Source organism: Lineus longissimus, chromosome 4 (genome assembly GCF_910592395.1).
Source record: "Lineus longissimus chromosome 4, tnLinLong1.2, whole genome shotgun sequence".
NCBI lineage: Eukaryota > Metazoa > Nemertea > Pilidiophora > Heteronemertea > Lineidae > Lineus > Lineus longissimus.
In genome coordinates this window covers 565,110-592,343 of record NC_088311.1, presented here as the reverse complement: position 1 = coordinate 592,343, position 27,234 = coordinate 565,110, and the positions used below count along the sequence as shown (strand labels likewise).

Below are 27,234 nucleotides of genomic sequence, written 5' to 3'. Positions count from 1 at the left end.
ACTGAGATACAATACTGCACATTTTGAGGGAATATAAACGGAGGATGTTATCTGGTGCAACGAGAGGATCCAGCAATCCTATACTGGATTTGGCATTGATTTTATATTAATCCCAATCTGACGTGGACCTTAATCACTTTATTCTATCCTGTTACCTGTAAAGTACTTTTAAACTAATTAACCACTGGGTGAAAAGGTCTCTCACACTCTGACCCTGTGACCCTGCTGTGGGTGACCGGTCAGATCGTTAGACAAGAGACGAAGCAAATGTCCAGGCATCATGCGACAATACGCGCGAGCTGTAAAACGGTGTCTAAGCAATAGGGGGTCACAATGGATTGATAAAGGATGCAGTCACAGGGTCTCGTCGCCCTATTTTTTCTTCTCCAACCTGATTCGACCCCCTTGCCCCGAAATGGACACAGATTGAACCCTGCGCCAAAGAGACAGCGTCCAGCCAAGGGGCGGCACTCTCTATAATGGCCATGGCGCGACATGAAAATTAGAATTCATTTTCGAATCTTCAGTGGGTCACAACGCGGGTTTATGGTGGAAGGCACTGACACCCTTCAGGATCTTGTCATGTCGTGATGGTCAGTTACTGCACTGGGTCATGGCCGTAGTGATTTGCCTTCACAATCTAACTTCTGGCTCGCCATACAGACTGTCAACTGTCTACCGACAGACTGTAACAGTTACCTCATAGGTTTTACTATTCGGAGAGTAGAGCCGTTCATACAAACACACGTGACCATTACACATGTCAGATTATAGTATATAGAAAATATAAAACGTCCATAAGTGCGTTCGATTCATTATGATATTCTGTGTGATTGCAACATGCGGGCAATATTTACTCAGCGAATTAAATTTCATGCCTTGTCTGTCGTATTTTACATGATAATAGTTCTGAATGTATGCCTGCTATAGCGGCGGATAAGTGGCGGGGATCAATATCAACTGGATGGCGGAGGGCCAACAGGTGGAGGAGAGTGGAATTCACTCCTTGAGCTGGTTACCCCTACAGGACGTAGATTCACTCACTCGCCACACACGCACGGGAAGGGAAACGTAGATAAGTTGATGTTCCAATATTGAATATACGAGTGTGAAGGTTTTTTTTCAGTTAGTATCAAAAATAAGGTTTGAAGCCTACACAATTGAATCGCACTTAATTTATTTGAACGAAGGATGACTTCAGCCCCAATCGAAAGCCATTCCCATTCAACAAGCTAGCATACAACTCGTTGACTTCACTTCGAAGAGTTAAACCTAAAATGACAGATGCGTTTGACATCATAAGCATTCTCCAAATTGATTGCATGTCTGTGACGAAGCGGTTGTTTGGTCCTCGTTATGCCAAGCTAGACCCAGGCAACACATGGTCAAGTGAGTCGCTCACAGCACATGCACTGATGATGCCACAAAAAGTCTGTCCAAAACTTAGCAATCATTTCAATCAACATTGTCTGTAGTCTCATTCATGCTTCTGACAAACATCATAATACAAGGTCCATTCGTCTCTATAATCTGTCATCGCACGCTCTACGGTATTGCACCAGTCTGCTCTACTGCCAAACGGGAGCATGTTATAACGAGGGCCTACTTGAACTAGTAACATTGTATAAGCGGATAGCGACAAAATATCATAAATCGCCGTTGTCCAAATACTTGACCAGAGATAAGAATCCCAAGGTCAACGTGTAGTTCAATAATTTTGAAGTACTAACGGTCAAAGTGTCTTCATGATAAGAGACTCTCTTGGGTGACTTTGCCCTGCAAGACTTGTCACATAGCGGCACTTTGACATGTGTCTTCGCTTGTCCGAAGTAAGGGCATAGCCTCCTTTCACCTCGCTGGTTGGTGTAACGAGGAGAGTCGGCGTGAGCGAAGTCCAAAACTGGAGGGTTAAGATGAGACACCATGCACGTACCCCGGTCCAGTTCGCTCTTAAACGTTAGAAGATCATGTCATACACAATATGGTCCCCATGCTCTCCCAGCCACCGCTACTTCCTGGTACGTGACAAAGTGTTCAATGGGTTTGGGGTGTTTTGGGTGGGGAGGACAAAACGACCACAGTCCTGTCCTCATTAAGATGATTCCGTGGGCGGGCGGGCGGGCCATGGGGAGATGCTCGCTTTATTTGCACCAGCATTCCATTGATAAAGTATTTAGTATTGCGAATGAATGCGAGTGAATGAGAAAGCCTAAGAATCTGTCTTCTCGTGGTGATAGCGCTGGGTGATCTGGTGATAGTGATGATATCATTGACCAGTATCTTTTGCTTTAGATTCCAATGCGATGTCTCATGGCGTTACGATTCTATACGGACACCAAAGTGCGCCAAAACCTATGATTACGAACTGATTACGTGGTGGAGTGGTTATCACGTTCCCGGTTCGAAACCGGGCGGAATCTCGTTTACGACCATCTAATGTTTTTCAGATATTTCATTTCGACACCGGATGGGAGTATTCTGTCAGCGGGAGATAGTTTCTTTATTTTTTAGCGAAAAGATTCAGATACTGTCATTAGAAAGTGCACAATCTCGAGTATACATGGTACCCATCTCCTGTTACACCGGCTAAACTGGGTCGGTGGAGAATTCGCGGAGAATACCCAACGTCCATTGAAGAGTATATTGTGATACGGTGAAATGAGTTATCATGACGCGCGGGAGCAATTCTTCGAATAATCGGGTCAGGCTCTCATCCAGCATCTCAACTGAATGAGGACGAGGCTCACCGGTCTTCCTGGAATCGGCTGTTCCCGGACCAACAAGGCGCATTCATGATGTGCACACAGGAACAAGACGTCACGACAGAGAAATACCTTTGGCAGCCTTCTTGCGCAGAAAGCCTTTGTCGATGTGATGAACACCATTGTCACAGCAATTCGGGGAACGTTTCTGACATCAAATTGGCAAATGGGGAAGTAGACAGTCTGCTTACGTCACAATCACGGAAAGTCACATAACTGTAAAGCCGGCCAGGAACCGGCGCGTCATTTGAAGCCGGCATTTATAGATCTGTCACAAGACGGCGTCTAACTTTTTAAGGTCAGACCCGGGAAAAACGAAGTCAAGAGTAGATTTCAGGCAATATATATATATTACATGTTTATTTACAAAAGTATATACTTCTTTCGTCATAAATTTCCCGAATAAATTCAAAATGTCAACATTTCAGCTCTGTTTAAATGCAGTGTTACTATTTCAAAAAGATTCTCCAGGTATCATGGTATCCTCCTCATCCATTCACTACATTACTACGAACACGCCCAGGAGCCGGTCAGTCAAAGTCAGATATTCAATCGTTTCTAGTAGTTCTAAACGGGAGACAGAAACATCTTCAGATTACATTTTTTGACGATAATAACTGTAATTTTAGTAATTTCCCCCATCCTTTTGAGAAACCGACCCAGAGGATAAAAATCAAATGAGGATACATGTGCACACATGCACACCGTGCATTACATCAATGCTATTACTGCGTGTCTATACAAAAACTATAAAAGTACTAACATAACACGAACATTCGAAATGTAGCCACACACATCAATAAAATTTGACTCCTAAATACCTCTTCTGACAATTCAAAATAAAAACAAACAAAAAATGTACAAAATTTTCGGCCATCATAATTATATACTTTTCCAAGTCTTTGGCATAATTTTAATATAGTCACATTTTGACCATTTTAATTTATTTACAAAAGTTAATCTTTCCATTTTTTTACACAAAACACAAGTGGCACCTGAACGCCATAATTCTGCTGCACATTTTGATATGATTATGACCATGACCTTTTCGCCCCTAGCTTCATTAGAGGGTGCCTTGCTTGATAATTTCACCAAGAAGGTACCGCCCGGGCATAAATTCGTCAAACCCGAAAAGGCATGGCGACAACTTCGCCAACAAAACAATAACACATAAAATGCAACTTGGACAGTTAATAATGAACATAAAGAGATACCTTTTCCAGGGTGAATTACAAGACGCAACATTCAGTACAATAGAGACAATCAGAAAACGATTAAGAAAATTAAAGGAAAAAGACCTTTGAACTGGAAAATAACAGTGTGGAATTGGTCAAGAGCCGTACGTCAATGCATCCGAGAGATGGCACCACTTACATTTACTGGAAGACGCTGCCACCACTTTACAATATTCGGGCATTTCATTTCGAAAGGATGTGACGTCACCGTTACTTGTGACCGCGTCATCTGTCACGAGCAGACGTCCCGTTACAAGTGCTATGTAAGAATATACATTTATTTTCATAAAGTAATTTTGTGATTTGACTGACATGGACTCAAAAGGATGAAACTCTACAATATGTGCCACGACCTTGGAAGTGTCACTTTCAACATTGACAACTCAATACTTATTATCGTGGGAACAAACAACGTAATAATCTCCTATATACATTTAATATGAAAGGACGGTTATCATTGCATAAACTCTTGTGAAATACTTGGCAGTTCAACACGACTTGAAAACGACACCGTCAGCAACCTACATAGGTTTGGTGTCCCCGAGACTTGACAGCAGAAAGAACGGGCGGATTCAATGCGAGTGGAGGGCCGCACGGTCCCCAAATCATCCAACACAAAGGTCTCCAGTACAAAGGAAACTGTGTTAAATATGCCACTCGTCCATATTCAAATGAGGACCATCCATTCAATGAAAAAACTCTGAAGGGCAATTTCTGACGACGATGCAACAACGAAGTTCATTGAAATGGATTTGAAAATGCGGGACGTTGAGCCCAGTGTACAGATACACGTGATACAGTACACATTCGATATCTGTCAAACTGTTATTCGAAAGAGCTGTCAAACTTTCAAACATCGCCCTGCCAAATAAAACACAATGAAGAGCCAACATACGACGTGAGAAAGTGCGTTTCTCTGCAGCACTTGTCAAAATAACCCGAGTTGAAACTTTCTGATGTTGTTACTAAAACTTTGGGCAGAAATGTCACCTGGAATAATATATGACCCTATTTTATACACACCCAGGTTGTGACCAACGCCACAGCGACGCATTTCAATTAGTGGTGTTTTTGGAGCAATTTATAGGAGATTTCTGGAAACATCCCGGGCGAACAAAACCAATGGGAGAAAGCATAACATCCCCGTCATGTTTTTCTTGCAATCTGGCGCAGGAAGGGTGAAACTCCAAGAACACCATAAGTTTGGGGTCTCGGTAGACATGCAAAGAAGCACATACCAAAAACACTGAATGTGTCAAAATGCTCAAGTGTCAGAAGGAATTTAGACACAAAGAGACAAGTTTCTTACTTTTTCTCATTGCAAAAGCGTTTTCTTTTAATAACACACAATTCATTTCGGTGTGCATCCTTTGCAAGTCCCAGCACATACAGAAATATAAAAAAGACGCCTGTCTGATCGAGCTTCATGGTCTAATGTCGCCATTAAACTTGTCCGTTGTTGTGACAATAAAGAGAACAAGACAAGAGATTTGACAAGTCTCGTCCCATCTCGTGATAGATATCGTGCGGGTTTATCTGGGTAAACAATAAAGATAGTCAGGGCCTCGGTTACCGCGGAAGCTACATGACACATTGTGACGTCATTGACATCAAAATGGAATCCTCGCCATCATTAGGCTCTGCAGACTGGGGTATTTCAAATAACGTACTCGATGAATGTCACAACCAAGTTACATTTTACATTCATGCTGTCTCCCCCAAGTCTTGCTTCGACATGACAAAACAAGGATGTGTTCTAATGTAATGACCGCCAAAAGGCACCTGCCAACCCGCCAACTTTAGAACTGCTGAGTTGTTAAGCCATGTTAAATAGACCCTTTGTTAATTCAAACCTGTAAACAACAAGGTCGATAATAGTCGATCATTTGATTACATACGAGTTACATAACCATGGCTTGCGATTGGTTGTTACCCGGTGCGCGTCACTGGACTTGGCGGTTTGAATTTGACAGCTCCAGTTTGACAATGGGAAAGGAATTCTACAGGTGTTTTAGAGTGGGCAGAACTGTCAAAAGAATTCTGGGAACTTTAGTGTAATCGCGGCCATTTTTATCTCATGTCAAATATCACAATCATAAAAAGATCCACGATAAAAACTAACCAAACAAAACCTGGGAATATTGTTTGGTGAACATTTTTTCAAAGTGTTGGAATTTCCCGTCGAGGCGGTCGGGTGAGGTCAATGCCGCCTACCCAGGGTGACACCGACCCCGGGACAATAACCTGGCAGAATCGCTCCACTGCGTCCCAACTGTCATCACTTGGTGACAGCAACGAGGATAACACTCTTCACTGACATTTGACAATGCGAAAGCTTTACAAAATAGACCATCTATTTTACTATTTACAAACCATGAGTTGGTTTTCTGTTTCTATGGCAGGATGATCGTGACTTTCAACTCCACCGACTAAAAAATGACCGACATTGAAGACCAGGACGAGATCTGTTTGGGAGGTGAGCGGTCTCTCTGCTCGATTAAAAAGCTATCAACATGACACTTCTCCAGAACACTGACATTTACAACTTTACATTTGACAGTTTATTTTGTAATATTCTGTTTACATTATGTTTCTGTGTGTAGTTTTCTAAATCGATAGCACTGCATAACACTTTTATAATCTGAGAAGCCTCTTTGGATGTCCCAATAATGTCAGTGACACTAATGAACGGAAAATGTCGGTTGTTGATTACCATCATATGTAATTACAATTATACTAAATCGCCCCGCTTGAATTCGCAAGCATGACCCCCGTATTTGAAAATAAACATCGTGCATACCGCAATGTGATAGGAGATTGTAGGGCAGTCCGAATGAGAGCCATCACCTGATTACCTCGGCAGCTACCATCAAGCACCAAGCTATTAGCACCAAAATGTACTGTTTAATCAGAATCTTACAAAATGAAATATAAAAGTGGGACTAAATGAGCTGCATGATACGAAGGCGTGCATGCATGGCGGCCAGAACTCGTAGCAACATTGGAGTTTGTATGCAGCCAACAAAGGAAAGGGAAAGTGGGTCAGAACCGTCATTGAGAGAACTGTCAAAGTGGAGGGAAAAGTTTGAATGAATTGAGAAAAAAATATTATATTGGAAGGCGGAATGCTGGGAAGTGGGTTTGGCATGAAGGGAAGCCTTTGGGAGCATGTACATTGCAGCATGTCAATGTACTTTTATCTCTTTTTGAAATGTCACAATATGAAGCCAGTATGCATAAGGTGACAGTTTGAACTCTGCTGGGTGAGTGCAATAGTTTTGTGGTGAATGCATTCTCCTTGATCATCCAGGCATAGCTTGAAGCATGTACAGGTGAAAATGTCCAACAGCATTGTCGCCTTACAAGGCACAATACATGGCCAGATTCCCTCAAAGGGGACATGAACCTATTCATGCAATGTATACAGAGTCTAAAAGTTAAAATATGGCCCCTAACTTAGTCATGCATCAACAAAAAGGTATTGAAAATGGAGTTGCCTGGGGCTGGTTATTGAGAGTTGCACTTGTTCGAGTTGGGAAGGATCAGTGTTGAAGTAGTGTGGTGTGGTAACTAAAACCAGTTACAGGGCACCATCACCATGACTTCAAAAGATCGGCCGTTGATTTTCTTCTCCAGGTATGATTTATGGCACATCCAAGACTGGAGACCCTTCGCGAGGACAAAGACAAGGTGCACATGCTGCGATCAGTCACCAGGAGCCACTGCAATGGGGCCTACGGTCAAACGATCACAGTAGCATGCGCGAATGTGTTTTAGTATTATCTTCGCCATTGTCACAACTTATGCCTTGGCTGTTAGCTGAGCGGTTTGGACAGAAAATACGCTTGGAAATCACCTCTAATTTTAGCGCCAAAGCTCAACAACCTAAATTGCACAACCTTTGTTATGGCTGTTTGTGAATGACCCTTTTTTGTGACGCGCCATGTCCAGGCAAGAGACGGGAACTTCGTAATGAAGATTTAGCCAACAATGGCCAAATCAGAAATAGAGCGAGATTTTCAAATCTCACGGCAAGCCCATGCTTGGTCGTTTGACACTGACAGTTGTAATTCATTGTGAATATAGAACACTCTGATTACAATACTAATATCAAACAAACGTATCAGACCTAGTTTGAAATCAATTGTATTATGATAGGTTTAACCCAGTATTGTTTGTGTCGATTCATGGCGGGAAAGATAACAATTTGCCGGTCATGACAGCCCACTTGGCCATGCAGGATGATCGAGGGGCGCGAATGGAGGTCACTCACATTTTTGATCCTAAATAATGTTATCAGCGGGTACAACGGGTACAACAGGAGATAGCGACAATATGAGAGAGGAGAATGTGTCATTGCGAGGCTTCGAAGCCTTTCGTGTCTTTAGAGTGTGGCGATTCCTTCATAACGCAAGCAGTTCACAATATATTATGATGGTATCAACATACCTCACTCTCGAAAAGACATTCTCCAACAGTCTGACAGCCAACTGACAGGGAGGCTGATCTTAGGACGACACCACACCTCGTTTTGACAGCTCTAAACCTGTTGATGCTGCCATACACAAAAGCCCCCTCGGGCAGACGGCATTGTTTAAAACAAGGCTGAATCAGCTGCCTCAGGGCCTGCAAGCAATGCTCCTCTCACAAAAGGATACACAGCTGCACACAACCAGCGCAGGCGCAATGACACTAACGTCCCGCATTTGAAGTGGGGAGATGCGCAACATTTGATGTGTCACTACGTCACAATGCGGACATCCATTTGGACAAGATGGCATACTGTGGGGAAATGGGATAATGAATAACGACCAGCTCAAGGGTTCAGGGGACTATGCGGGCAATGGACGCTACCCCGGCGAAGAACAAATTAAAACAATATTAGTAGTTTTGTCGTTATGTACAAAGTATAATTGAACGGAGGTATTAACCCATTATTTACAGACTGGCTAATTCGACAATTGACAATTAGGAGAGAAACGTCATCTGTGACAGAAAGCTTGCTGTGGAACTGTGAGGGACAGCTCAGCAATCGTTAACTTCTATAGCACATAATGACAAAGAAAGGACCATTGGCATTTGATGCAATATCGCCAATAAAAACACGATATTTAGGATTTGGAAGACTTATTTCACACCAATGATATTGGTAATCATTCAACCTTAGTGCCAAGGCACTGTACCTGTGGTGTTGGTTAAATACTGCAGACTTATTGGTTGCATCAGACTTAGCACCAGTTTGGATTAGTGGGTCAAATTGACTCATACTATTACCATCTATCGATGAACAGGTAAAAACATGAAAATTAAATGCATTCAACTGAAAAATGGCGTCTTGCACTAAGTAACTGACATAGCTATAGGGAAACAGCCCGGAGACAGATAGCATGATCCCCCGGTATTGGGTCAATGGTACATTTAGCATTCGGGAGCAGATACCATCAGAGTCCACCCATAACTCAGTATATATGATATGATAATCGCCTTGTTTTGAACCAGCCCAAACATCTCCAATAACCAAAGCTGCTGCTAGCCAATGCTAGCTAAATGCATGGAATTACCCGATATAGCAGTCATATTAAGCTAATGTTTTGACTCGGTATCATCTATCATTGCTCATGTATTGCTCAGCGTCTACCATGTATAGAGGTGTTGTACATGATCAGGAGAGTAATGGCCGACTTAGTCATGACAGCATGACTGCTATGTAAAAAGTGTACATCATCACGAAGTTCATGATTCAAATGAACGGTGCTCATGATTCAGGTTGAGTTTTGGTTGACCATTCTACCGAATTAACGCTCGAAACCCGGTGACAAAGACCAGTATTAGACCGTTAAGCTACTGAGTATGCCTTGACCAGCTTGCACAAAGAACATTGGATTAACATGTGCAGTAGGTATTGTACACAATGTACAAATGGTCTCCTGAATACACAAATTCCAACATTTGGCGCGAATACACACCTTTTACAAAAGAATCGAGGCATGAGCGGTTTGGAACATGTGTAGTGTTTCCAAAGGTAACATCAGTACGCACAGCATGCTACACTCGGCTGGGATTTCAACGAGGATGTGACAAGAGTTGTGGAAATAATCAGAAAGATCTGTCAAATGAAGCAGTTTCCCTAAGTCAAAGTTGGTGCCCAAGTCTTATATACCGGTAACACCTTCACTCAGTACATTGGTTCGTCACAAACTGATGGACATAATAAAGAACCACCCTTGGTAACAAAACCTCCATGCTCGGAGCTAAAGAACTATTGTACTATTTTGGACCATTCAGTAATTCATTGACGACACGTTATGCAAAGTGTCGCTCTTGGAGAGAATAGCATCAAATGCTAGCAGATTACCCATTGTCATCTTCTGACGAAGATAGGAAGCACTAGCCATGTACATCTATCTGCCTGAAGGAAGAGATACGCTGGCTTCAACTGGTGTCAACGTGAGGGCATGGTTCCACGAACCTCAGAAGATATCCTGAGGAAATTAGGGGTAATGTTCGGTTCTCCGGCCCCCACACATGGGAGGGCCGGAGAGCGAACCTCACCCCTGATTTCGTCAAGATGATGAGACGTGGGAAGGCAGTGATTGGTTGTGCAACACAATACTAATGCAACATCTTGCAGATTCTGAAGACAGGCGGACGTTTTAGGATTTGACAAGCTAGTGTCAGTGTCACATGTTATATTTAGAAGATGATGTGACATTGGCATTTCATCAGCCACGTATTGTAACACATGGAACATGCAAGATTCATGGAACCAAACCCTGGATGACTAAAACCTGAGAATATCTATCTACTCATTAGAAACAATACCATACTCCGATTGGTCAATGTTGTTTATCATTCTCCATGGTGATGACAGCAGGCTGTAATATCAGCAGAGTATGCGTCTTCATTGTCTCTGTGCAGGTTCGATCAATACCTTATTGGTTGAGTCATTGATTCCAGTGAATGTTCCTAACCTCACAGCAAAATCGAGATCAATGCAGATCGGTTTCACCTCAACTCACAACTTACTACAGGTATCGAGCATCCTTTGTTCCCAACGAAATGCTAATTAAAGTCCGCATCTACACCTCACAGAATCAATATTAGCCAAAAGACTTGGAAAAGGGAGGGCATATTGACCAAATAACGTTTGTTGGGTTGGGCTCTCGAATCCCACGCCGGTGTTGAGTATATTTACACAATGTTTAAGTATGGTTGGTTCGTATGAAAAGACGACATGATGGAAATGCACTGTTTGAGTTCTAACAAGCTTGCACTTGTTGCATATGCTGTTGCTGTAACCGCTTCTCCGACTCCAACACCTCGAGCTGCCTCATGGCCACGTCAACAAGAATATTGAATGAACTGAATACTGAATCTCTCGGAGCTGAAGAGTTCGTGGAAGGAGAGCTTTGTGATGGAGTTGGTTGTGACTTCTCTGAGGTGAAATGAGGGGATGTTACTCTGCTGTCTGTTTCATCATGATGATAAGCGGAGTCCATTGAAGATGGTGACGGGGGCAGATTACTGTCTTGACTATAGTCACTTGAGCATGAACCGGTCTCTGAATAGTCACTGACGTAGTCACTCACACTAGACGTCATGGAGGGATAGTAGCCCATCCCAAGACGTTCAGGGAAGTATTGGTCTTCACTTGAACCAGACATTGTCCGTACACGTTTCGCTCCATTCAGACTCTTCCTCATGGGCGGTGGCTGCTTGTGTTTCCGTGTTATCGTGAACTGAAGAGGGTCCTGTCCCTCACGCTTGATCATCTCTGGCAGTATCCTCCTGCGTGCGTTGATGAACCAGTTACAGACTTGCAGCACCGTCAAATTGGCTTTCGCGGCCAGTTCTAACTTCTCCTGGTCATTGGGGTAAGCGTTGTATCGATGGTCGTACAGCCAGTTCTTCAGCACTTTGACCGATTCCTTGGGAAGGTTACCTCGACGTTTCTTAGCATTTTGATCATTGCTGTCAAAATCACGGCTGTGTTCGTCCGAACTATCATAGTCCGACCCGTATGGCCAAATGGCGCTTTTCGACGATGACTTCTCTCGGACTGCAATTAGAAAAGAAGAACGATGATGAGCAAAAGAAGACGACAATGTAAAGTGCCTGCTTCTACAATACAACGTCCTTGCTGTTTGTGGATGACTGAGGCAACGTTAAGAAGTTAAGACGTGTTGCGTAACACTGACCTGTTAAAATGCAAGTGAATTGTTATGTCAAGTGGGGGGGGGGGGGGGGGGGGGGGGGGGGTCAGGGGATGTCGCAACTGACAATCTGAAGTACATGTATGTAAGTAAGTATATTGCACCTCTTCTGTATGTGACATTATTCACATAACGACCTATGAAGTCGCGGGACAGAAGATGTCACCTTAAACATGTCAAAAGTCGCGAGGTCTTCGAATCTAGAACCAGACCTACAATGTCCAGACCAAAATAAGCTTCGGGTCTAATTTCTGACATTACTTGTGACAACAAAGCCAATGCCCCTTCGTCTAGTCGACATTGCACAAACATGGTTATGATTCGCATCGATTGGCACTGGGCCACAACGCCGCATGGCTGGCGCACATGGCTCGATGTGCCATAATGGTCGTGCAATGGAACAGCCGTCCATGCTGTCACATGGTCCAATATAAAATCGTTATAACATAGCCTAACATCCTGCCTCACTAATTATTTCATAAAATATTGAAATTTGAATCTTGCCGAGTGCCATTCTCCCTGGGTAATTTCACCTCGACAAAGCTTTGTATATTGTTCCCATTGTCTTTGGAACTGTTCATCAACCCGGGTTCACATGAGATGAAAGCATGCACTGCATTCTTCTCAACAGAAGCAGACGATACTCTGCTCTATATTTACTTCTCCTTGTCTACACATGTTTAACCCAATTCATCCCAACTTGGGTCAAGAATCATGTACAACTAAACGGAAAATCAACAGTTCTTGTAAATTGTGGTTCTGAGAAGAAATGGCATCCTCCACTCGTAAAGCAAGTTACCTGAGGAGGCGGCGATCGTCTGCTGAGCCAAGGATTATGTTTATGATGGATGAGTGGAGTTCAACATGGAAACTAAGATCTCATGCTTCAACAGAGAGACTTATCATTTCTCATAAGATCGTACTCAAGACAGAAATATAAATAGGCTAATAAAGTACCAGTGCCCAGCCCAACCTCACCCTCGTGGAAGAACAAGGTCAAGCTAAGCTGTCAATGTCATCCGAGTTCAACTGACAGAAGCCACGTGCTCTCGCCCCGTAGATCTGCAACCTCATCTTCTGATAATATATACATAGTTTATAGCTGGATTGATTACAGACGACTATTAAAGATAGCCAGGCCTGTCACAAGTTCAACGGCCGGTAGTAAGTCATCGAAAATTAACGACCCACGCGGAGAAAGTAGGCCACGCTGATGACAGCTTTTGATGCCAAACTTTTGGCGGAAATCCACTTCTGACTTCAAAAGTCAAATTTCCCCCCCCCTGGTCGAGTAGAATATGAGAAATGGTGACACTAATGATCATAAATGTCACACCAGTGCCGATATATCCGAAGGTTTGGACAGCACGGCAGACGGTTTGATACAGATTTGAAATGTGGCAGCAATGGCGGCCTGACAGCTCGGCCGCGCAGACGGCCATGTGCTCAAGGCTGATCGACAAGCCATGTCGGAGTTGGCAGCCAGTAGCCTACACGTTTCAAAGTTTCCACGGATCAAAATACACTTTTTGATTCGTTTTCTTGATTTTATGGTCCCTAATGGACAGATCCATGGCCCGGTAGTGACCACAATCCAATTCGAGATCTTATACAATCCCCATTCAAGGCCTACTGACTCAACCATGAAAGTCATGCTGACGAGTTCAAGCTTCAACCTTTTGTATGGAGTAATGGCTGACAATGGTGAAACACGTTGTAGACCAAAATAGATCAACAGTTCAAATCGAGTTGATAAAAACTACTTGAAATGATGAAATACAGCACTAAGACAGTAATACCCAAATACGACAGAAATCGTGAATACGGGGAAACGTTCAAACCACGTTTTTGACCAAGATTGCTCAAGAGCACATGTCATTTCGAAACGTCAAACATATTTCACATCAAAAGACTGCAAACTCACCTCTTTTCGTCCGCATAATAACCGGAGATGGCTGGTACATCATGAATCTCGCTCTCTTATCGAAGTATCCAACAATATTTCACTGTAAATCCAAGTTTTTTGTCAAAAATGGTAAAATTTGACAAGCTTCGCAAAGACTGGCGTGACTCGCCGCGGCAAACGATTCAACTGACAGCTGACAAAGCCACGTGGAACGGGAGCATTTGAGCCGAGGGAGAGTCCATGTGCTGGGGAGGGGTGGAAACTTAATCCTTGATCGCTTTGAAGCACATTTATGCCAAAAAGGGTTCTAAGTCCGAGATTTGTTCAGTGACCAAGAGTAAGAAGGAATTTCTCACTAAATCGTCTCCGACGCTTTTTACGAAACACGCACGTCAAGGTTACAGAGTACAACTGTCAGATGGTGACGTTTCCCTCGGTCTAATTGCAATTAGTAGCGTCCAGGATCTTGGGAATCAGCCAATCAGATCCGGGCATCGCAGACGAGAACTCAAGAGCGATTACAACTGGAATACGGATCTAAATAATACGGGCTGTAAACAATGCCCTGTGAATTGTAAAATGACAGCTGCTGCGAATAATCGCACTTTATCTGCACATTTTAATTTCACCCCCGCTTCTTAACAAGTTGGACATATCACAAATTTTCGATTGCTCAGCGAGCTCACGAAAAGGTGGAAGGATAAAAATAGCATCTCGCCCAGTTACGGTGGACGTTGCCTTCGTACGTAAAGAACTCGGTCTATTGTGTTCTTCGCTGGTCTAATGCTATATTATATTGGGCTGTCCCAGATAAACGATAAACGGTCAAGTATCAACTCGTTGACGATACGTGATAATGAGGATAAATCCCATTAAATATATTTTGTATAGGTCCATACTTGCAGATATTGGAACTTCCCAAGCTATCTGCATTGTGTGCTCCCTGCTTGAGGTGTGATCCATAGCATGCATAGCGATGAGCCAGAACAGTTAGGTAGACCGACAAGAACTGGTAAATGGAGAAACTATTATCAACAAAAACATCTTGAGCTAGAATAAGTACACATTATCTACACAAATTGCACTACTGTTACAGTGCAGGGTGAGGTGGAAGCCTCACGGCGAACTGGAAACTTATACTGTGAGTGTCCCAGCACAACAATGCTGCATTCCACGCTTGGTTGGTAACCTCTGTATGCCAAGGGCGGGGGGGGGGGTCGAAATGTTGGTAATAATGTACAGCAGGAGTGATTACTTTTGACAGTCAGAGGAGGTATTGGTTGCAATCATTTTATTGGCCTTTGATTTTCTGTTGATCTGACGTCATCGCCGTACACCACCTAAATATGACCGATGAAGAAAACTTCACCCTCGCTTTGTCAGTTGGCATTCCCGATTCCACATTTTAGCAGTCTCCTATGATTGTAAGGCACATTATTGGACATGCTCATTGATTCTGGTTTTGTTGGTGTTGTAGGCCCCATTTTAGAAGTTGTATATATATAACAGCCGCGGCCATTCCAAATTACAAAATCACCATTTTAATTAGTTTGCAATCATCTCGACTTTATTTGACAATCTGGGTTTGACGGCGTTGACAGTTCGTGACCAATGTGTGTTTGATGCTCTGATCTACAACAAAAGCTTGGGACGTCATTGTGCACACATGATACATATCCAACAGTATACCTGAGATTCGCCAAGAACGCTTTTGAGATGAAGCATTTACATAAAAAGGGAGCGAAACAGCTTGGACAGTTGCGCAGCACTCAAGTCCGTGTCATTGTACTGAAAAGCCGCAGCTGTGGGGCGCATTTTAGCCTAATCAGCGAAACACTTGCATTTGGAATGATCATAGCGCGTTCCCAAATTAGTGACACAATGCTTTAATTTGACAGTTGTTGCATGTATTGTTTATTGCAGCTCAAGCGCCTCGTGTCTTTGGTGACTTGTGGTGCGGGTGAGATGCAGGGCTACTCCTCCCGTCCGGACCAGGTGTGCCTCATTAACCCCGACTTAGTTTCGGCTTCCTTTCATTTAACACTGCTTTGCTTTAGGTCACCGAGAGAACGGAGTGAACGCATGGGACTGAATCAAACATTTCTTGGTGATAAGGATCAGACGCAGCAGCAAGACGTCAAGGCAGAAGAACAATCGGCTCCCCTCTGAGGGGGGGGGGGGGGGGGCTTCAACCTCCAACTATCCTCCCTGGCCTCTACCTGCAAACACAAAGGCATATAGCCTTTTCATTGGTTTATACATGTCATGTATCTATTCGTCTGCACTGCAGTCATGTGTCATATTAAAAGTCTCGACAAGACAAAACGAACATTTCACGTCTTACTTATTACTCGACCTAAATTACAGTACTTTGCAGCCTATAGTGTGAGTGCATATTTTGTTGTGTCTCTCGGTAGGCTACATAGACTATGTCACACTGGCATCGTCATGACCCCACGGCAGGTTCAAACCCGAAAAAGAATGATACTCAGCCATTCTAATTTGACAATTGGAACGATATTTGTAACAGCCCCCGGGTAATAGCTATTGTATTGAGATTGAAGGGCATCATTTTGAAATGCATAAGTTCGTGAGTGTGGAATGATTATAGAATTATGTTTGAGGTATGAATAGGCCTACTATAACTATGATAGTGATGTTATCATGTTATCAGGTCGGAATGAATTACACAATCGCCTGAGATGGATGGGGCGAATGGCTCGTCTCTGCAGAATAGGCGACAGCAGGGACAGAGTGTTCTCGGAGGCCGTCACCATCCTCGCATTTCATCATCAGCTTATGACACAATATTCCATCCACGACATATTGACAATGGGTGGAGTCGAGGAGATTGTGAAATTATTGATGCAACATCAGCGTGACATAGTCAGTCTCTATTGTCCGTGGCCATGGTCTCTGCATCCAACCAACGGCCAACGCCTGGCGTTATGGAGATGTATCGATCATTCAGAGGTCCTTCGTGATATTCCAGCTAATTAATCTTGTCTTAATTTAAATTTGATCCAAATGAGGGTTGATCATTAAGTTCCTCTTACTGAATTGATTAGCCAGCAACACACAGTGAAGAAAGGGAGAGGGGGGGGGGGGCTATGTAAACATTGTAACTGTGTCATTTCATGGTCATGCTTGACCTTCATGAAATTCGTAGGCTTACAGATCTGTGCAGTTCTTGTGACGTTGGCATTGTGACAGTCAGGTTTGCGTAGGCTTAGCGTTTGTTTCTTCTAATGAGAACTGTCATGTTTCTCGGCCAGTCAACAAACCAAGGAATTATCAATATTGAACCTCAGCCTATCTTCAAATACAAGGTATCGGTCTGTTGTGGAGTGTCCTGGACTGACCATGATTATGACGAGGACAAATACGAGTCACAATGCCAGGAGATTTTATCACCTGGTCAAGCCTGCTTTGTTTGTTTACTTTCACAGATTAATAATCGCCATTTCTAAACAATGAATAGCCGCCAAAGTTTACCAATGTTCTATTTCATGCCTGACACAGAGAATTAGCCTCGCTTCTTTGCCGGGCTATAAATCATCGGTATTTCTTTTCTCTCAACAAAGACTATGTTTATTAGTCCGAAAGCGAACCATGTCTCGCATCAGTTCACAAAATGAGCTGTTTTCGTAAAACAAAGAGAGATAATTGATATACAATGTATCTTCGGTTACCATGGAGTTGCAGAATCACCATTTAATGACAGCTTTAATTGGCTGCGCCTGGAAACCCAGCTCGGTCTCCCTCGGGACGCTGAAACAGGAACCCGACTCATGATTGCAGGGTGGAGACAAATCTCCTCCGCACTCCTCCGCACTTGCATGGTCCACAGAAAAAAGGTCCGATCAGACCTCTGTAACCTCAAGCCCTTTCCTTCATGGCGAGACAGAGGCAGAACCATGCTCCGGGCACAAGCAGTGACCTTTGGGCAATAATTTCCAACAACATCTCGGACTTGGGATACATTTTCGTTAAAAATATTATATATTTGTAATCCATCGTTTGGTTTCATCCCCCGTCAATGATCCGCGAAATGCTCCAATGAAACCCATGCCATGTTTATTCAGGAGGGAAAGAGGCCAGGCGCTGCTTCAGGAGGAACAAACACATGACGCATCAAGTGGTCCATGCCATTCAGATGGTGAAGTCATCAGCTGAGGACAAAGGAAATTAAAATCTTCATATGACATGTTTGATCAAGTTGAAACCCAAGGGATATTGATGCACAAACATAAGCTGAGGGTCGGGCAATCTTATCACTTTTGTGACAAATAGTTAACTAGCAGGCTAAGCTCACTCATTGATTAATATCATGTCCAACTGCGGCGTTCCCAGGGAAGGACAACAGTTGTTTAAATGTGCATGCTTGAATATTGATATTTTTTATATTTACCCATTGTCTTCTTTTGTTGAACATGTGAAATACTCGACATGAATGCGGTGAGCTTTTAATTTCAGTGGTACTTATAGGGAGGCACGTTGTGGAGTCACGGCGGCGGCGGTATGGCACACCTGTGGATAAGTTGAGGTACGGATACATCCGTGGTTGAAGTGTCATGTCCCGGCAGGGTGTCATTTGCGACGGCTCCAGTTTGGTTTGGAGTTGCACATTTGGTGAAAGGTTAACAGTGGGGAGTAATGGCGGTAATCTTCACTGCGAACTGTTAAATCGGCCAGGAGCCGTTGTCACTATCTGAATAACAATACCACATCATTAATGAGCTCGTTCACAACGGTTCCTAGTCGAGAACACAGTACACACGTTGTGCTCTTGGCATGCACTTGCCTCAATCTGCTCTGGATTCGAAATTCCATGCTCTCATACTCTGTCAAAAGGGTCAAACAAAAAGAAAAACTGGGTTAGGATTAGGGGACAATAGTAATATGGTGGTGGGTGCATATTCGGAAGGCTGGCCTAATCCTGTCAAAAGGACCATTTTCGGTCAAGAATGGGTGATTTCGTGGATAGTTTCTCATTAGATTAGCATTATGAGGGGATCGAGCAAGCACTGGAAATCCAGTAGGATAAGGGTACATTTTCTCGCCCTCATCATGCCAATTGGGTGTTGTCAATCAATGGAATACCCGGGCGTATATTCATTTGATGGTCAGCAATACTTAGCTTGTACATGTACTGTCAAGACATGTGATGACGCTTTCCAGTATCATCAGCAAACGGTATGGCTCACTGACTCAACGAAGAGTTGCAACCGATCAACTGGCGCACGGTTGTGACAGTTGGGTGGCGAGACAACTACCCCATGTCATGATACAAGGAAAGCTAGTCCTGGACTCATGCACTGGACACAACAAGGAATGTGTGAGTGATTTCAAAGAACCAAAACAAATATTTGAGCAAGAAGTCCACCAGACCTCGGTAATCATCACGGCGCCGGAGACAACGCAAGTCGACCTGTCGCAGTACGGTTACGACGGATTACGCAACGACGTCCTCATAGTATGGTGGGGACAATACCAGGGCAAACAGGTGACTCGACTGAGACCAATCGCTTGGAAAATGGGGATAATTACATGGTATTAGCTCAACAGATGTTTGGGGACAAGCTGTGAGGGCTTGGTACAAGTACACGAACCTACAATGGTAGGAAGGGGGCAACGACTCGAGGACTGGGATGACACGTGGGTTTGACGCCCTCGGCTGATCTTGGGTCGGACGATTATGGGGAGGTTTTTTTTGGGGGTGGGGTGGGGGGGGGGGGGGGGGAGGGTGGGGAGGGGGAGTACGGGTACGGGGTAAATGAGAACGCAACAAATTTGCGGCTCCAGACTGATACTGCATCAGGGTCGTAGCCAGAGCCCCCCCCCCCCCCCCCCCCCAGCGACACCTCATTGAACTCCTGTTACTCTCAGTATGTCGATGGAGCAGAGCAGTTGAGGGTCATCCATGGTTGTCTTGACTTTTGATTTTGGCGGGCTTTTTGTCAGTGCATGTTGGGTAAATAGTACGACCAAGTTCCGCTACTTTGAATTGGTCGTTAGTGGCGCGGGGTCACTTTCAGGTGTTTCCGTGGTGTAGTGGTTATCACATCTGCCTAACACGCAGAAGGTCCCCGGTTCGAAACCGGGCGGAAACTTGTTTTTCATTTTTTTGCAGCACTGTTTTATATCATCAACGAAAGTCGTCATTTTTAAGAGATGGACCTTTTTGTTATTTTTATGACAACATGATATTTCCAGAAAAACAGGCAATTTATGATCGATTTCGAAATTTCAGCGCTTTTCCTGAGCAATTTCAATGCGCTTCCTCCAAGATCCGCCGATTTCCCATTTTATCGGAACTTGGTGATATAACATTTTAAAGAGCTTGCCAAAGGTTTCTTCCATTGGCAATCGACATGGGCCAATTTCAGATGACAACTTATACCATATCATATCAGTACTCAATACTTGTCCAGCTGTTTTCTGGTACATGTATCAAGTAATTACGTATGAAAAGTCAAATGAACTGTCTCTTCCGCTCTTCAAGTGACAGACACAAAAGTGCAGATAAGCGCGCACAATGGATGCGACACGTGGCGTGTGATGTCACATCCGGATGGCGTGAGCCGTCTGGAAAAGCGCGCATCAGCTGTTCACTTTAGCATGTTAGACACATCGACCAGACTCATAAGATGAAAAGAACTGTCCGCTTTAGTGTTGGCTTGTCCTAGCGATTGTGATTATTTCACAAAATAATGAATAAATATGCAGCTGTGGGTATAAAATCAAGGGATAAACTCGACATGAAGTAGAGTGGTAATACGCGGCAACACATGGGCTGGCACTCATAGGCGAAAAACAATGGTACAGTCGTGCTCCATGAAGGTAGTTATTCCGTCACAGAAGGACTGACCCAATAGGACAATTGAATATGAGGGTGAGTGAGGGGGTCAGCAAATGCAACCGGAAGGTCGTTCTTTGTCTTTGGCCGCCACTACTAACCAAGACGTTGGACATCGTTGGGGGATGGGCGGGCGTCGATTCGGATTCGGGACCCCATGCACATCCTCAGAAGGATATTCCCACAGAGAAAAAACAACCCGAGAAAAAACAACCCGGGAAGAGCAAGCTTTATATCTATTGAGATATTCACAATGTTGTGCTCCATTTCCTGCCAATCTTCTGTCCTAATTAACAAATCATTCACCAGAAACTAATTACACGAATGAGCTTCCCGCCATCCGGCTTCTGCGTCGGGCTGCATGCAGCCAGGAAGATGTAACACCCGGAAACCTTGAGTGCCAGCACGTGGCCTTGGGGATTCCCTAGGAATGGTCGACACAGGCACAAGGAGGAAGTGAAAGAACCACACGAGCGCCAGCTTCTAAACTGCAATAACTGCTTCATATTTGATAATTTTAAGGGAGCGGTCGCCATTTCTACTAACAAACTTGCGCCTGAGTGTGCCACAGGGAAACATCCGTATCTGCTTGTACCGCCCTGTCATATCCCAGGAGCTATAATCTACAAAACATTGGGAAAGATCCCGCTCTCGGGCCACACCCAGTCGTCAACGACGAACTCGAAGACGACGCAACGCAGGTCTGCATGGTCACCTCATTGGAATCGCCACTGGATGCAATGTCACCGGCTTCATTATTGTTCAAGTTACTAGACGCAACTGCAGGACACAGGAGCGGGAATGTGAAACTATCCCTTCATACGTCCACCATGGGAGACCCGCTCGCCCCGCTCATGCGGTGACATTACAACGGGAATATCATTTTGTCAAGGTTAGGAAAATATGAATGCTGAAGATGGAACAAGCACAATGTCGTATTGTCATAGATTGTGATATTGTGATTGTGACAGCATTATGCGCTGGTCTCGTTGCAGTCATTTAAAGGTTGCAAAGATCCGGGCCAATTGTTGAATGTGATCATCGCCTTGTCATTGCCTAGGGATGTGAAGATGGGCAGCTATACGGGAGGCCACACTCGCATGCTAATGGGTTCGCTAATGGTGGCGGTCACACGTGTCTGCATAAGAATTACATGATAATGGTGGTGGGGACAGTACTGGGCATGCTGTGGGAGGTGCTTGTCAGAAATGTCATTTGACTAGCTTTTATTTGTGTGTTACATGTGCGGTTGTTTTCCAACGGTTTCCGTGGTGTAGTGGTTATCACATCTGCCTAACACGCAGAAGGTCCCCGGTTCGAAACCGGGCGGAAACTTTTTCATCTTCTGGTACATAGTCTTATGGATTGGACTTTTTTATTTTGGTGACCATCAAGTGAAATGATCAAGGCGGGGATTCGGGTTTCGTTCTTGGTAATTCTTTTTTGGTTCAAATCATTCTCTTCATGTTTACTCATCCAACTATCTGTAAAGGCTTCATTGCCTTGATCTAAACGCCTAGACAACAGTCACATTGTGTCACCATGAACGTTTGGCTCAAAGTAAAGACCAGAACGTCTCGTCAACAATACCGTCTCCAAGACGAGAACGTCCTGGCCATAGTACTGCCTACAAGACTGGGTCATCATGAACGACCGAGTCGAGACCAGAGTGGTCAAACATGCAGCCATACAGGATGGCATCTCAGTGGACGAATGGTTCGAATGGGAAACAAGAATATCTGGTCAGCCATCCCGTCTTCGAGATGGTGTCTCAATTGCTGTTTAGCTCGAAGTGGAGACCAGTTTGTGTCTTCACATTATCTAGGGACTTCCCCAAGATTGAGTTCTCCCAGAGCCCTGGTCTCCTATACTGTGAGCGTCTCCTGCTCTCCATGGCTCTCCCGTCCTGCAGCTTAGACGAGAACAACCTGAGAAACTCAAAATATGAAGTAACGAATAAATAAAAGCAGAATGAAGAATATTACATTGTTTATTGATGACCTAATTGACATTAAAAAAACAGTTGATTATCATCAATCCTTGTTCAAAGACGCTTTCCGTTGACATCTACTGTGTCTATGATTAGCTGGAAGGAACACATTCAGGAACAAGTCTGGCAGTTTACTGTTGTGAAGTTATACCTAGATACACATCCTCTTACACAGTAATGATTAATTCAAATGATTTGATACAATTTCACATGTTTGATATCCGCTCCCATTCATTGTTGTTTAGACAACACCGTGGACTCGTAGAACAAAGACAGTGAATGACAAGTAGATCATGATTCCCTAGAAAGTACTTCACAATGCTGACTGTGAGTTCATCTCTCCTCTCCTCTTGAGACACGGCAGTATCCAAACACCACAGAAACAAAACACACTAGTTGAGAGTCAGTTCAGGCTGTCTCCACCAATGGTCACCGGTCGGTCAAGGTTTAACAACCAAAGAACTGGAGAACATATCTCTTGACAAGAGCATGATTACTCCAAAGTCTGCTATGAGATCCATGAAAAGACAGCACTCTCTGATCAGCTCAGATCTGTAATTGGGAACAGATATCAATGATCATTATTTCAACTGCTTTGACCTTGGTGCAGTCTCATTCAACAAGAACACCAAGATAGAATGGCTGACAGACGGTAGTGACACCAAGTGTAAAATGAACAAACTAAAAACAACTAGGGATCGAGGAACCAAGCGGGCTAGTTTTTGCATATATTTCTTCACGACAAACCTGAACTAGACTACTCTGGCTGCACCACTGCACTGCATCCAGCCTGATCGCAGAGAGTCATACAATGTTCAGTACACATAGTGTATCGAACAGCCCAGTTGGCATGGCATGAATCTACCCATCAGCAGAAATGTAAATCATTCTACACATGAGAGCAAGCTATTGCCAACCAGCTGGTACCGCTATCAATCACAATACATGGGAGAAGTCATTAAAACAATGCTATCATCATCTGTTCCAGAAGTGTTAACCCCTTCAGGTCTGAGGTAACAATGATGTCTGTGCTGCCATCTGTCAGACAAAGAAGAACTTACCGTTCACTTCATCATGATGTAGCCGACTCCACCTGGGCAAGAACGTTGTCAACACCAGTCCACCTTGAATCCTCCAATGCATCAAATAGCTCCTAAAAGGAGAAATATATCTCAGAAAACTTGTGCCGTTTCAAAATGCTTCTCTGAAACAGCTTCTGGTTGACAGGGTCATCTACTTGAGTTTGGTAGGAAACTGCGGACAGACATATCCTACGGTTCAGCCAAGTTACCTATGTAGTGATGGATGCTTTACACTAAGCCACTGCTATTGGGAGTGTAAAATATGCCAGATCAAAAGGTTTCAAAGGCTCCAAATGATAGGGCTTCATTCAAAACTTTCTAAAAGCAGCTTACCTCACATTCTTCAATATATCTTTCATTCTCTTCATCAATATCAAACTCCTCATCAGGATCTAAAAGAGAGAAACACAAAATGACAATCGCAGTCGAAACGTCAAGAACAGGAGTGAAGTTTGATCAAAACTTCAATATTGCAAGATGTCTGACACCACAGCACACAATGTCAAGTTGTTTGTTCTTGCCAGAGAATTAAGACTAGGATTTACAATCAAAGATCCCTATACTAGAACCTACAGGAGAACCTGCTAAATACCGACTGATCTTTCACCAGCAATATAACGTTGAATACTAAAACCTACCTTCTAAAACTTCCATATCATCAAAGACTTGTCCTCCATTATCCTGTGCCTCCATGTCTCCTCCAGCGTTACTCTGGTCACCATAGCCACCATACATCTGTTGCTGCTGCTGCTGGCCGGCTTGGTTACCCGTGTAGTAGTTAGGGTACTGGTAGTTCTGGTACTGCTGACTGTACTGATTGTAGTACTGGTCATACTGGCCTCCTCCACCACCACCACCTTTACCGCCTTGGAATGGAGGTCTGAAAAGATGAGATTAAAATTCACCGTCTTGTCTGCCTCCATCATGAGGTGTTTTATGCAGTCACCCTGCAGTACTATCAAGGTCAATCATTTTGTGCTGGTTGGGGTAGGTGTTGTCAACGAATTCTTGTTAACTGTCTCGTTGATTTGGAAATAAAATAATGAGTATCTTGATGATGAACCTTTACCTCTTTGGCGTAGCTAGACTAACTCGGAGTGGTTTCTTGCCAATGCCTGTCTCGTGCTGCATCTCCAGTAAGGCTCGATGCTGGTCCACTTCCTCACTGAATCGTACAAACCCGTAACACTTGCTGCGTCCGGAGCCATCCAAGACCACCTTGGCAGTGCGGCAAGACGGATAACGCTTGAATGCATTGAATAAAGTGTAGTCGTCAACATCCTCGGAGAGATCACCGATGAATAGAGAGTATTCAGGCCTGAAGGCAAAGACAAAAACTAACTAAACAGGATTCTTAACGGGTATGAATACCAAGAGAGAGAGGGGTGGAGGTTATGACCATGTTAGAATAGCTGTTTGTAAATGACCACCAAGAAGTATATCAGCTGCATAGGGTCTCGGACAGGGTCTTTTTGTCATGTACAGTGAAAGAACTGAGATTCCAACATGATTCATGGACTACATCTTTCTAAATGACTTACTGTAACAAGTGTTCTTTCCCATAACTGGCATGATTAAGTTTGAATCTCTTCGGCTGAAAAGAAATGTAAAGCAAGTATTAGGACTGACAAGAAAATTGAATTGACAAATATGGAAGTTTGTGGTGTAAGAGTGCTGTAAGAGCAGCAGCATATCAACATCCTGAGCTTGATAAAGCAGGAATGGTGTTGTTTGCAAATAAGGTTTTCTTCTGGGGATTTCCTAAACTTGTCATACATGTACCACCATGGAAGATATCAAGATTGCCTTCACATTCCCTTGGGAATTCTAGTATACGCACCGGTGCAGTGGATGGTACCACCTTGCCATTGAGCCTGAGCATGGCTTTCTGAGCAGCTTCATTATTCTTGAACTCCACAAAGCAGTAACCTTGAGGGAACCTGTGGAATATAAAACTAGAGAATAAACATCAAGTATCATATGAATCTTCAGTACAGGTATGTAGTTCAGTCAGGAATTTTAGTATTTCACCGATATATTTGTCCTGGACATTTTAGGATTGAAGCCTCACCCAGTTTGTCTGTTCCTGATCAGCTTGACATTGGTCACCATCTCACCCAGCTCACTGAATGCACGGATGATGAAATTCTCATCCATGTAAGGCTCAAGCTGAAAAAGAATAGCAGCATTATAGAACTTAGATACAAAATTAATATACAAAAACAAGTCAAAATCAAATCACCCAAATGGAACTGCACCCTACCTCCGATGTGAGAAACCATGTGATCCAACACCTCCGATTTGAGACACCAATGGAATGACCAATGACCAATGGGTCAAACAATGAAACATCTCCGATCTGAGACCATGCACCCTACCTCTGTACCTCGGATCTGAGACACCATCCATCCATGTGATCCCTAACCTCCGATCTGAGTCACCAAGCACTCTACCCTCAGAGGTGTCTCCTACCAGAGGTGTCTCCTACCAGAGGTGTCTCACATCGGAGGTAGAGTCCTTTGCCCATCTCTCCACATCATCGACATTAGCAAAAGCATTATATTTTTTCTCCAGGGGACACAATTTCCTTCCACACCAACAAAGTGACAACAAAAATGGCCAAGATTTCAGCATTTCTAAGAACAAATTTCATACTAACATCACCCATCCATAATGTACCGAAGCTAGTCATCCTAGAATCGTGCATTAAATTAGGGAAAAAGACAAGCCGACAGAATAACTGAACAAATAAGTGAAAAATTTCATGAAATTAAGAAATGCGATATGTTACATCCTCGATGTACACTTCGAGCGATGTCGGAGCGAGTTCTACTGGAAACAACAGGTGACGCCACCATTAGTTCATAACGTGGGAAATACGAATTAACATCGATCCTTCGTCCCCACTCAAGGCAAATCAGCCCTCCTGGATGAGATAATACTGGTATTCCACTAACGGATAACATCAACTTTATAATCTTACCTCGATGTTGATGGTAGACCTAGCCCATAGCTCAGAGTATAGGAATGAGAAGTATCCGATACATGTCGACAGAGACACATACAAAACGCCACCTTAAGCAGAGACAAACACGGCAGAGCACTGTCGCAATCAACTGGGCTTTCATACTTAGGGTACAGCCTTTAGTCATTTTCCTCATATTTGATTTGGGACGGCATATGTCTT

The 27,234-nt window shown here is 43.7% G+C and overlaps 2 protein-coding genes and 2 non-coding genes across 4 annotated transcripts; 2 read left to right on the top strand and 2 right to left on the bottom strand.

The window, feature by feature from the left end:
- Positions 1-3,093: 3,093 nt before the first annotated feature.
- On the bottom strand, positions 3,094-14,289 carry LOC135485897 (homeobox protein TGIF2-like). The gene is made up of 2 exons (XM_064768261.1): positions 14,135-14,289; positions 3,094-12,056 (listed from the first exon to the last, which is right to left on the bottom strand). Exons 1-2 carry the CDS (start codon positions 14,175-14,177, stop codon positions 11,257-11,259), a joined length of 843 nt encoding a protein of 280 aa, XP_064624331.1. The 5' UTR covers positions 14,178-14,289; the 3' UTR covers positions 3,094-11,256.
- A 5,867-nt stretch (positions 14,290-20,156) lies between these two features.
- On the top strand, positions 20,157-20,229 carry Trnav-aac (transfer RNA valine (anticodon AAC)). The gene has a single exon. It is a non-coding gene; the product is annotated as a tRNA-Val (tRNA).
- Positions 20,230-22,237: 2,008 nt separating this feature from the next.
- On the top strand, positions 22,238-22,310 carry Trnav-aac (transfer RNA valine (anticodon AAC)). The gene has a single exon. It is a non-coding gene; the product is annotated as a tRNA-Val (tRNA).
- Positions 22,311-22,947: 637 nt separating this feature from the next.
- On the bottom strand, positions 22,948-26,841 carry LOC135486246 (tRNA selenocysteine 1-associated protein 1-like). The gene is made up of 9 exons (XM_064768911.1): positions 26,707-26,841; positions 26,119-26,216; positions 25,888-25,987; positions 25,589-25,641; positions 25,117-25,365; positions 24,686-24,927; positions 24,381-24,439; positions 24,027-24,118; positions 22,948-23,517 (listed from the first exon to the last, which is right to left on the bottom strand). The coding sequence occupies exons 1-8, from the start codon at positions 26,752-26,754 to the stop codon at positions 24,038-24,040; spliced, it is 930 nt and encodes a 309-aa protein (XP_064624981.1). The 5' UTR covers positions 26,755-26,841; the 3' UTR covers positions 22,948-23,517; positions 24,027-24,037.
- Positions 26,842-27,234: the final 393 nt, after the last annotated feature.